At 40.0% G+C, this 12224-nt stretch overlaps 1 protein-coding gene across 2 annotated transcripts in view; it reads left to right on the top strand.

The window, feature by feature from the left end:
- pde2a (phosphodiesterase 2A) overlaps positions 1 to 10882 on the top strand; it is a 154462-nt gene extending 143580 nt beyond the window's left edge. For both annotated transcript variants that reach the window (XM_086215692.1, XM_086215693.1), the window contains exons 20-31: positions 1611 to 1688; positions 1789 to 1911; positions 1995 to 2065; positions 2970 to 3092; positions 3190 to 3277; positions 3787 to 3834; positions 4223 to 4297; positions 4392 to 4491; positions 5303 to 5415; positions 6642 to 6680; positions 6851 to 6957; positions 7588 to 10882. In XM_086215692.1, the coding sequence (XP_086071818.1) occupies positions 1611 to 1688; positions 1789 to 1911; positions 1995 to 2065; positions 2970 to 3092; positions 3190 to 3277; positions 3787 to 3834; positions 4223 to 4297; positions 4392 to 4491; positions 5303 to 5415; positions 6642 to 6680; positions 6851 to 6957; positions 7588 to 7822 (1200 nt within the window). In that variant the 3' untranslated portion in view covers positions 7823 to 10882. The remainder of the gene's footprint in view (positions 1 to 1610; positions 1689 to 1788; positions 1912 to 1994; positions 2066 to 2969; positions 3093 to 3189; positions 3278 to 3786; positions 3835 to 4222; positions 4298 to 4391; positions 4492 to 5302; positions 5416 to 6641; positions 6681 to 6850; positions 6958 to 7587) is intronic.
- The last annotated feature ends 1342 nt before the right edge of the window (positions 10883 to 12224 follow it).

Below are 12224 nucleotides of genomic sequence, written 5' to 3'. Positions count from 1 at the left end.
AAAAGTGAATGAGATTTTGACAAACCGTTTGTCTTTTTTTTTCCTTTAGCAAACAAATCTTGTTGTGATGAGACATACGTGTTTTGTCCATAATAATAATCTTCAGCAATGAACACCACTTCATGATTTCGAAGCATAAAGGCTACACTGCTTCTTCTGCTCTCAGCGTGATGAACATTTGTTTTAGCCAATTGTTAACAGCTACCGTTTTAAGACGCATAAACACTTCGAAACTCACAGTTTCTGTTTTCACTGACATATTTTGTCCTCTGGAACAAAACAGTAAAAGTGTCTGGTGTGAAGTGAAGACTTTATTTCAGCTGATTTAAGAAAATCCATTCAAAAAATCCCATTAAATTTCAAACAAGAGAACCAGACATTCATCAGAGCTAACCTGCTTCCAGTTTTTAGGGCTCAATCCTGTGCCACTGTATTATAAAAATATTTATTAAATTATGCAGGTTCAAGCATCCATTGCAATGAAATTATCAATAGCAATGTACAGCTGTTGTTAGCCACTATAAACCATTATAAATCAACGGCCTACTCACTGGCTCTTACACGCAGCTCAGCTATATGAGTGATGAGCAGTCTTTATTCTCTCGCTGCAGCCCTTTTCAGCACAACGCAGCTAAGTTATTGATTGAAATTGATTCTGTCTTTTTACCAAGATTGAATCATCGTGCCTCCTCCAGTGGAAGTGTGCATTTCTCACTCAGACAACCAGGCAATTGATTTGAGTCATTTAAAGGTCAAAAAACAGAACTTAAAAAAATAACGAAGGGATGTGTCTACTTTTTTTTCCTGCAGAAATTGTCGCATTAGTGGTGCGCGTATGTGCCAATAACATAATGTAACAGACAAAACATGAGAGAGATTGAGTGGTGAGAATGTTTTGTTCAGTTTTTCTGATGCTCCTATTTAATAAGGAGCCCTCGTTGCGTCTGACCTTTGAATAACTGCAGGTATTTGATAGTTTATCCACAAACTATAAAAGTATTTGATTAGAGAAATAATTGCCTTCTAGGCCGATCATTAATCATTTAAACATGACCAATTGCATTATTTATCAATGCACGCTCTCAAAGCTGTGGGCTGTAAAGAGAAAATTCCCTGATGTACTGAAACCTAAGCAGTATTCCCTTAGAGTTCCACTGTCTTGCACACAAAGCTGTAACAGCAAGACAAACCTCCTGAAAATTATGATTCACAAGTTAATTTTGAATCTTGCATTTTAATATTTAAAGACGTGCACAGAAAAGCTCTGTGTGTGTGTGTGTGTGTGTGTGTGTGTGTGTGTGTGTGTGTGTGTGTGTGTGTGTGTGTGTGTGTGTGTTTGCTGCTACTTTCCTGGAGATGTTGTTTCAAAACATTTTACTGTACTTTAAAATTGATTTTTCTGGGAGTGTGAGAGGAGGATCACAATTCAAAGTCCACACGAGAAACAAATCGAAGGAAAGAAAAACCTGAATTTGGTTCAAGGGCATGTTTGTAGGTTGTGCTTGAAGTATTGTTGTAAATGAACCATACCTCATATTGTATCCATTTACGAGGAGCATGAAGTGGTAATTGAAATACTCAGTGCATGTCTGTTTGATTGTTCTCTCTAGTCTCTGCTCTACAAGAAAGTCCATGAAGCTCAGTTCAGATCCCACCTGGCTAATGAAATGATGAAGTACCATATGAAGGTAAAACCATATTTTGTTTTATTCACTCCCACTCACAGATACATTTTATTAAATGGCAATTTTTTTCTATTCAACATCATTCAGTATGTGTATGTTGCAGGTTTCAGAGGAAGAGGTTTCTAAGCTACTGGTGACGGGGATCGAACCCATCAAGGAGATTCACTCCTGCTTTGCCGAGTTCACCTATACGCCACGCTCCCTTCCAGATGACACCACACCCATGGTGAGTAGTGCAGCGCGGTGAAGAGATGACGAGACAGAAACACAGAACTGATGTGACTGATCCTGATGTGTGTGTGTCTCCAGTGCATCCTCAGCATGTTTGAAGACATGGGTTTCATCAACACATACAAGATCGACATGCAGACTCTCGCCAGGTCTGTTAACGCCATCACGTCATTTACTGAATAAGTGTGTGTGTGTGTGTGTGTGTGTGTGTGTGTGTGTGTGTGTGTGTGTGTGTGTGTGTGTGTGTGTGTGTGTGTGTGTGTGTCCTCCAGGTCAGTTATTTAGTACCTCGAACAGTCTATGAATATTCTGAGTAAATGTTGATTTAACAGTTTTCCTACTGGTGACTCAGCCCTTTTCCACCATCCAGGTGCGACCGCACAGAAATTGTGAGGCAGCTGCACCAAAGAAGCAGTGTAACTCAATAAAGGATCTTACTTCCTAGTGGGCAGAGAAATGCCCTGCTTCAACAATATCACGCAGTACGGTGGTTACTGTGTTTAAAAAACTGGAAAGAAAGCAAGTTGGGTCGGTGGTTTGTATAAACAAGTCGGGAGTCCAATTTAGAAGGTGTTACACAATGTTAACCCACCTAACAATGTTTTCCTATCCTTTAACAGGAGGGTTTTTTTTTTGTAAACTTAACCTAAGGCAGCTTCCACGGAGCGTGACATTATTGAACCAGAAATCTTGAAGGAGGAAGAAAGATAATTGACTTTCTACTGCCATGGTTTTCATGTTGCTTGCGTGTAAATTTCACAGCGGTAACGGTAACAGGGCGTGATTGATACGTCTCTGATCCCAGGTTGCACCGCCTGACCGCATTACAGTCAAGTGCTGCAATGCAGTTATTCTCTAAATATCCGTTGCCCCTGCATGTGTGCAGCTTTCTCACCTGACCAGATTTTGATCAGAATAATGGAAAATAATCTGTATGTAATCCTTAGGTCAAAATCGTAATTTTATCATAGATGTGTGTGGGTGAAGGACTGCATGTTCCACTGGTGACATCCTGAGTTGCAGATGATGATTGAAACACTGTGTCTGTGACAGGTTTTGTCTGATGGTAAAGAAGGGTTACAGGGACCCTCCTTACCACAACTGGATGCACGCCTTCTCTGTGTCACACTTCTGCTACCTGCTCTACAAAAACCTAGGGCTGTCCAACTACCTCGAGTGAGTCTGCAACACTCTGCTACTCTGTGTTTAAATGTTCTCACCCTCAGAAACATAATTATGTTGCTTAAATTGTCCTCTTCTTCTCCTCTCCTAGGGATATAGAGATTTTAGCTCTCTTTGTCTCCTGTATGTGCCATGACCTGGACCATCGTGGCACCAACAATTCTTTCCAAGTGGCCTCGGTGAGAGCATAAGTGTTTTTTTTTTTTTCACTACGTACAAAAGGATACAAGAGGGAATATTAAACCTCCTGAACATGCATGGAATATATCAGACCCAACATGCACTGTACAGACACTTAGATGTTCAGGATGAGGCATCAATAAGTGTTTGTCAGCAGTATCACAGCATGGTCGTATCTCATCATCTGTGGATTTGCCCCAGTGACACAGTAGATGTCACTGTGATTGGAAGCATGTTCCTCTGTTCCACTCTAATCATGCAGAACCCTCCAGCATCAAATAACACACACGCACACACGCACACACACACACACACACACATACACTAACTGTAATCACGCTGCAAAGGTTGCTCATCATTTGTGTCGCTATTTGAAGAGTCACATTTGAGTCGACACGCACAGTTCGGTAAACAACAGGGAATTTTATTGGAGGATGTTTCATTTGAATCATGAATGTGTACAATTAAAAGGATGGTGTCTCATTTCCCTGACTGTCTCTATTTACAGCAATCTGTGCTGGCTGCTCTCTACAGCTCAGAGGGATCCGTGATGGAGGTAAACTTATAGCATCACGCTGATGGGATGTTGGAGAGATAACTGGAAAGCTTTAAAGGCTTTACAAAGCTTTTACAATACGTGAAATTTGCGTTTTAAAGCTTAATACATGTAGTGTATAGTATTATGTACTATGTGCACTGCAGACTTGAATTTTGCAGTCCAAGAAAATGCAGTAGTTTCAGGCTGAATGGTTGGTGCCTTCAAGACTGATGAACTTAATTCATATTATTGTGTGCTGATACGACACCTAGTGGTGAGAATAAAGCCAGTATTCCCTCTAGCAGTCGTGAGACAATCTGCTTTTTTCATTGCATCATGACTCAACAGACTTTTCCATTCAAATGTACTTCTTCATTTTCCCTTCATGCTTTATTCACCACGTCAGAGACATCATTTTGCCCAGGCCATCGCCATCCTGAACACTCAAGGATGCAACATTTTTGAGAAGTTCTCCAGGAAGGTGAGAGATCAAATCTGATGTCTACCCATTACACGTCTGTCTTCAAACTCTCTCTCTCGTTCTCCGTACTATAATCTGCTGTCTGCCATTTTAGGACTACCAGCGCATGCTGGATTTGATGAGAGACATCATCCTGGCTACAGACCTGGCTCACCACCTTCGCATATTCAAGGACTTGCAGAAAATGGCTGATGGTAGGTCGAGCTAGTTTGGTGTGAGCCAGGTGACATCAAACTGGTGTTGTTTTCCTTGCAGGTTGGTTAATTACCATTAGAACAAAACTGAAAATATACACCATTTTAACAGCGTTCTGTTTTATTAACCCCATCTTGGTCAGGTTGTGATGATCTTTGTGGATCTCAAGAAAACTTGGATAGAATATATGGTCACACCCAGGTTCACTTATTATTAACACACAGAAAATGGAAGGTGTAATTATGAACTCATTTTCTCTTCAGTGTGATTTACTTCAAGGGTCATAGGTCAGACTTTCTCCGTTTATCAGTTACATTTGTAATAATCCACTACTTTTATGGGACTATTTACCCTTTTGTGGAGACAGCTTACTGTAACCTTATGTCATATAACTGTGATATAATTGCATTATAACTGCAACCTCCTGGTCAGTGGTTTGTTGTGCCTGAATGCAACAAGTCATCTTGAGTGGATGTCTCGCCAGTGGAGTCAATTTTGAATTGTTTGAGCATTTTAAGGTCATTAGCTCTGAACTACTTCACACCGGTGTGTGTAGCTCATCAGCCATGGACATGAACTGAACCAGTGAATGAATGGAAACATACGGTGAGGATGGAGCCAAACCTCTTAAATGAATATTGAGCAGTAAGTGAGACAGTGTGCTGGAGTTTTTCCCATTCTTGAATGCCCTGTCACTCACTCAGGCCTGTTTTTTGTTTTTTGTTTTTTTTTACTCTTTGAAAGAGTGCAAGTCACTAAAAGCACGAGTGAATAAAATGTCATGTGTGCATTTATGTGTGTGTCACACAGATGGATACAATCCAAAGAGCGGTATCCATCGCTCCATGCTGCTGTGCCTGTTGATGACGTCATGTGACCTGTCAGACCAAACCAAGGGCTGGAAGACCACGCGCAAGATTGCTGTCAGTTCACATTTGTCAATTTGTCATATTCGCTGTGCAAAATCTGACTTGATAGTTGAGTATGAGCAACCATTGTCACCATATAAGGGGAAATCAGCGTTTACATTTAAAAGGCAGAGAAACTGGCCTCCATTGTTCCTGAACAAGCTCATTAATTGTCATATTACATATTAATTTGTACATGTGTATTTTTTCAGCAATACTTTTACCTTCAAAAAAGGCAAAATGATATTAATCTAAATGCAGTAAGTGAAAGGGTTGCAGCCTTTGTCATTATGCTAACTGTGCTTTCATCACTATAAAGATTTAAAACTGAAAAATCCAAACAAAAGCACAAAGATTAGACATGTTGTGGTTATGGGACTGTAATTTCAGGCGGTAAAGTTACTGTGACTGTTGGTCAACGTGCAGTATTTAGCAGTGCATTCCAAAATTTAGGAGCTTCCAGTATCTGCCCAGCACACGGCTGCACTCCCAGGACAATGGTGATTATGAGACGCCGAGTCGTACAGTAGGAAACAACTTTCCCACCACCTATATTTCCTGGTATTCTATGAAATGCAGTTCATTTTAGGATTATATTTAATCTTAATCTGCCCCCTTTTAAACACCAACCCCTTGACCCTTGTCCTAAATCCTACAACATAAACACCTTCAGTGATTGCAATGTAATCCTCTCTCCCAAAACTGAGAACGCCTCTGTTCCATTCAAGGCAGGACGTTGTGGTCCACTTGATTCAGTCTCAGTTGGTAGAACACACATCGGGAATAAAACAAATGATCAACAGTTTTAGCTTAAATTGACTGCTATTGAATGTCTGCCATTACTTAGCTTCTAGTTCATTTAAAATACAAGCAGCTGTCACTGAAGCCAAAATATTTATTGTCCGTCACAAAGCAACAGAAATATGAGTTCAAGGCCTGTTTGAATGTTTGAATGTGCTGTAATTTATGATCAATATGAGAATTTTTTTGTAGATGTTTTTCCAAACGGTGGTGCGGTGCTTAGCACTGTCACCCCACACTGTCCGTTTGTCATTTTTTTTAAAAAGACAAACAATTTGCCATGTTGTCTCAGTCTCTTAACACTTTTGCCTAACATTTAGATGTGTGACTTTACATTTACTTAAGATGTATTGCGGAATCTCAAGTGGAAGTTTTAAAATGTCACCATGAAAGTGAAGGCTTGTGGGCAACGGCCAATGTTCTTCTCCATGTGTCTGCAGGAGCTGATTTATAAAGAGTTCTTCTCTCAAGGAGATCTGGTATGTGTCAGCGTAAACTAGCTGTCAAGTGGCATGTGAAATCATTTAGCAAGTGTTGGTGCAGAAGGTCTGGGTCCTCTGACACTGTGTGTGTGTGTGTGTGTGTGTGTGTGTGTGTGTGTGTGTGTGTGTGTGTGTGTGTGTGTGTGTGTGTGTGTGTGTGTGTGTAGGAAAAAGCCATGGGGAACAGGCCCAGTGAGATGATGGACAGAGAGAAAGCATACATCCCGGAACTACAGATCAGCTTCATGGAACATATCGCCATGCCCATTTACAAGTGCGTCCTCCTGGTTGCCTTTATCGCAGATCAGTTTCTGGCTCTATACATGTCAAGAGACAAAATATTCACATTTCTGTTGCTTGGAACTGCCTCTGCTTGACACAAAAATCAAAACTGGATTTATATGTGACTCACCACATTTCATGTTCACATTCACAATTTGTTGAGTGTCTTGGCATCTTCCCAGACAGACAAATAGAAAAGCAGCTAGAGAAACAGATATTCCCCTCAGGGGTTGACAAAAGAGACCAAAGAAGAGAATGAATGTTTGACGCACATTTGTCAGGTGGCTCATGACTCCAAATGAAAGCTGGATGTGTAAATAGTCTTCTGTCTGCAAACACTTTCACTCCATCAACTTTATGAGGTAATATTTCTTGTCAAAGCTTGTTATACTGCCCTCTGGTGGCCAAAAAAGTAATTTATTGCATACAAGGTAACAAGAGAGGTGTAAAAGTCTGAACATTTAGTTGTTTAATGTCTTCTTTTTTTTTTAATATCTTTATATGGGACTTCCAGAATGAGACAGTGAAAATGGAGGTGTCCTGTCACAAAATGACACATTACAGTAAAAATAAAATATTGCGTCATTAATTCATGTACTGCTGCTTCCCTCCACTCTGCCAGGCTGCTGTCTGAACTGTTTCCTGGGGCCACTGAGCTGTACGAGAGAGTGGCGGCTAATCGAGAGCAGTGGACCAAAGTGTCCCACAAGTTCACCATCCGGGGGTTGCCTAGCAACAACAGCCTTGACTTCCTGGACCAGGAATATGAGCTACTGCAGTCCCAGGGTGCTTTTGGGAGTGATGACCACTGCCTCAACGGCTGCCTTGAAGATATTGAAGGAGGGAGGGGTCAGTGACAGTGACGGCCTGCCAGAGGTTCATGAAGTTTTTTTGTGGTCCAAGAAGAGGCTGAAGATACCTTTTTAGTGACCCCAAAGGGAGCGGTCTCTCTGCTGTCAGTCCCGTAGATGCTTAGCAGCCAAGCAGAATGGACAGGACAAAGTTTCAAACAAATTGAATCAGACAAATGATTTGAAACATCTGTGCCGGTTCAGTGATTACATGCTACACGTTGCTTGTGTCTCCAGTTCAGGAAAACAGAAAGTGGTGACTTCTTCACCAGCTACACTGGGAAAAAAAAGTGTTTTTACTGCAAGTCACGAGTTCATTCCTACAGTATTGATCCTGATTGTAAAAACACACACGTGGACACGCTCATTATGTACATGCACATTGTGTTTAGACACACGAGACAGAAAAAAAATCGTGGAAAAAGACTTGTAACAGTGCGATAAAGTTCTATACTTTCAGTGAAATGTTTCATTCTAGCTTAAATTGATTTAAATTGCTTAGCTTTGTTCACACACAAGCAGCTGCCATCATCCCTCACCTGATGCTTTTGAATGCATGCTATATGGACACCTCATGTTTGATTCCTTTTGTGTGTCACTGTTGATGTCTCCATCAACACGATCCATATTCCTGCCATCAGAGACGATTTTTGTATGTAGCTCAATGCTGAATTCATTCACACTCATGAGGCTGTACAAAGGGAGTTTCATCACCCTTCTCTATTACTTTACTTTTTGTGAAGTTTAAGGGGCAATTTGACAATCATTAATCTACCACAGTCACAGACCCTTGTTGATAAAATCCCACTCCATGCATAAAACATTACAAACACACACCCTGTGCATATTAACTGCACGCCTAGTTTGCAAAGGCCATCCTCCCTATCCCGTGACATTGGTTTATTTTTATACTCATTTCCTCATAAAAAAACATTATAGATGGAGAGCAAGTGAAGCCCTTTAAAAAATCCATCTCATCTGTTGTGTAAATGTGCCAGAGTAGAGCGTGTTATATGGAGTGTGTCATATGGATCTGCCTTATTGTGCATCTTTGCTGCCTTTCTTAGAGCTTTTAATATATGAAAATCAGAACTAAGGGTCTGTTTAGTATGTACGTTGTATATTTGTTAGAGACCTAGCTCTAGTATCATCATGTCGACTGAATGACCACCACGCTCAGAAGATGTATATTTGTGAAATACCTACATGTGGGGACCTCAGATTTCTCGTCATTTCACTGTCTTTCTACAATTTATTCTGAACGAGCACCAGTGGACATCATATTGGCAGTTTGTGTGTTTGGGAATTATTTTTAAAAAGGAACCAGAGATGTAGCCATTTTAGAAATGTCTCCTACCTATAAACACTTAGTTGTATCCCAAAGGAAATGTTTGGAAAATTCGATTTCAGCTCTCAGACTGTGCCTCATTTTGGGGCCATGGGATTATATGTTACAATACACTAGTTTTACCCTTTTTCTTCCGAATGGGAAAATGCAGCAGTGTTTGCGAAGATAATCACTGAGTGGTTGCATGATGATAAACTTGCGTGTGTAGGCTGTGTGTGGACGGGAGAGAGTTTATGTGCAAATGAGTGGATGAATGTGTGGGTTTGTGGATGGATGGAAGAGAGAGGGAGACCGAGAGAGAGAGAGAGAAAGTGGGAAGCTGGTCTCAGATCAGGAGACTAAAACGATAAGTATATTTTACAAAGAAAACAATCCTCCAGGGACCTGCCAGAATTTATTCAATCATTATGCAACCCTGTTCACAAAGGTGGATGAAAGTAAAAAATATTGCAATCATGAATTAGACATATATCTTTGAAGGAGTCTCATGAGGCTGCATTAGTGAGGAAGGTTAATGGTTAGCAAAGTGGTTTGATGTATGTGTTTTGATACACATTAGCACGAGTGGATGACATCGTTTGATCTGCCTTTTCTACTACGGTGTTTTCAAAGGGCATATAGATTCATTTGTAGAAGAGCATCCGTCTCTCTCTCTCTCTCTCTCTCTCTCTCTGTTTCTCAGCCCCTTTCTTTCATCTTTCTCATTTCTTGTTCATGTTCGTTCATATGTACCTGCCTTTTTCATGTGCAATATGAAGTGTCTGCCTCTGTGATGACCTATGTAAATACCTATGCCTCTTGTTAAATTATTATTTTTAGGACCTGTGGTCCCAGAGGCATGTAAGAGAGAGATCCTGCTGTTATCACTGAAAGGCTTCAAATGCTGAAAAATGCCTCTGAGACCTCAGACAGTTTTTTCTTTCATTTTTCTATACCGAGTGTGTATCCGTCCTTTTATGTTGGTTTTTAGAAAGTCAGGGCTTTATGTGCCAAGCAAATATTTTGGACTTCCTGGTCAAGCTGCACCGTGAAAACACGCTCAGACATTTTCGCCATTCCCTGATGCTGGAGTGATGACGAGGGCTCTGTTCATATAAAACTCTGATACGTCACTGCCTGTTCTGATCTTTCAGGCTTGTCCAGGAAGTTTGAACCCACTTTGTTTCCCGCCATCACAGAGCAGCAGGACTCTTACCTGTGATGTAATGTCATCGTAATTATCAGTCGTGACATCATTGTTAAAAGTGGCAACAACAACAACAAAAAAAGAAGAAAAAAAAAAAAAACCTGCTGTAAATATAAAAGTTTGAAAACCTTACTTTACTTTCTGTCATGATTACAATGAGACGTATTTCAGTTTGGATGTGTATTTAAAGTGGTTGCATTCTGTTCTCTTTGTTTTTTTCATGCCATGTTTTTTAAAAATTACCAACTTTTAAACAGAGGGGACAAAACTATGTAAATTTCGGACATGGATATGATGTTCTTTGACCAATAGGAACCCAAATTAAGCTGATGTGTATGAGTAATACAGAGGAATGAAACTAGTCATCTGTTTATTTTGATTTTTTAGCATTTGGAGAGCTGGTGGTCTTGATCTCCTTCAAATATAATGAATAAGGACATCTTTATAATGAAGACAAATGGATGGAATTTCTTTTTTTTTTTCCTTTCTTTCTTTGAATAAATCTGGTGAAAATCGACGTGATTGCTTTTCTATGTGTACGCACACACGCACATACACACACACGCACGCACAAGCTCATGCACCATATACTAAATCCCTGAAAAATTCACTGTACAGATGTGTTTAATTTAGTCATTGTGAAGGGATCTGCTCCCAACCTCAGATTAATTTTCATTCTGCAGGGTAACGGGAGACCTCATCCATTATGACAATATTGATAATGATCATAATTGGCCACCTGATAGGTCAGTAAATATCTCCGAACCAATCAGGTACAATTTCCTCTACAATTTAAGGTTTCCTCCTGTCCCCACTGACACAAAAAAAAAAATCCTGATGTGTATAAGCAACTTCTTCAAGATAACAAGCCGTTAGAATGAGGTTCCAGAGAAGACAACCAAGTGCTGAATGATTGAATTAACAGAGATATGTTTTAGGACAAATGCATCTTTTGAGATTTCGCTTGGGCGTTTAGTCATTGGTTGTTCAGTTGAAATTTTACATGAAACGCATCCTCTTCTCCACATATTTAAGGTTTAATCGACGCTGCACTGAGCAGAGCATGGCAGCTTGCTGACTGCACTATACATACGAAAGGGTTTTGTATGCGAAAGCAGTTAAAAGAGTTAGACTTTTTACAGCCTTGTTAAAAACCAATTGGTGATATTCCAGTTTATAAGGAAACTGATAAATTATGAGGGAGTAAAATTGGATTTGAGTCTTGCAGTCAGAAGAGACACGTCTGGTTTAAAAAAAATTCAACAGCAATTAAATTTCTACCTAAAGCGAGAGACCCACTGACATATTACATCGGCCTTATCTGCAGAGTCCTGCTGCCCCTGGAAGACTCTGACCAACACACAAAAGAAAGAGTGGCCCAGACAATCACATCAATTTTAATTAATCTGGAGCAAAACTCAAGACAAGATGTCAAGTACCTTGAGTTAAAAAGAAATAATGAGGTCAAATAAAATGTGAAAATAATTCATTCTTGACCATTCAAACCCCATTGTTTGACCGTCAAACAAGATCTGATGGTACTTGAAAAACCCTTAAGATGTATGACTTTACTCTCCTACATCTTCAGTCTGATGAGAGGTTTATAAACTGCAATAAAAAAAGAAATTCTATTTGTTTCTGATTTGTTTGTTTCAGCTAAATTGTCTCTGTTTGTTTTGCTAAAATCAATTGTCTTTTCAGACAGAAGTGAAAAGAAAATAAAAACTGGTAAAATGTTGTCCATGGGGTCAAATAGTAAAAGCAAAAACTCTCACTAATGTGAAGAGTAATGGGAGGCACCTTATTTGACCCATTTTGCCTCATTATCTCTAGAATATTCCCTGACTCTCCCAGTCTGCAGAGGATTCATTTCA

The sequence above is a fragment of the Aulostomus chinensis genome, chromosome 10, assembly GCF_037954235.1.
Source record: "Aulostomus chinensis isolate RoL2024-O1b breed Wild chromosome 10, RoL_Achi_v1.0, whole genome shotgun sequence".
NCBI lineage: Eukaryota > Metazoa > Chordata > Actinopteri > Syngnathiformes > Aulostomidae > Aulostomus > Aulostomus chinensis.
The sequence above is the reverse complement of the archived record's forward strand: the minus strand, read 5'-3'. Positions and strand labels throughout refer to the sequence as shown.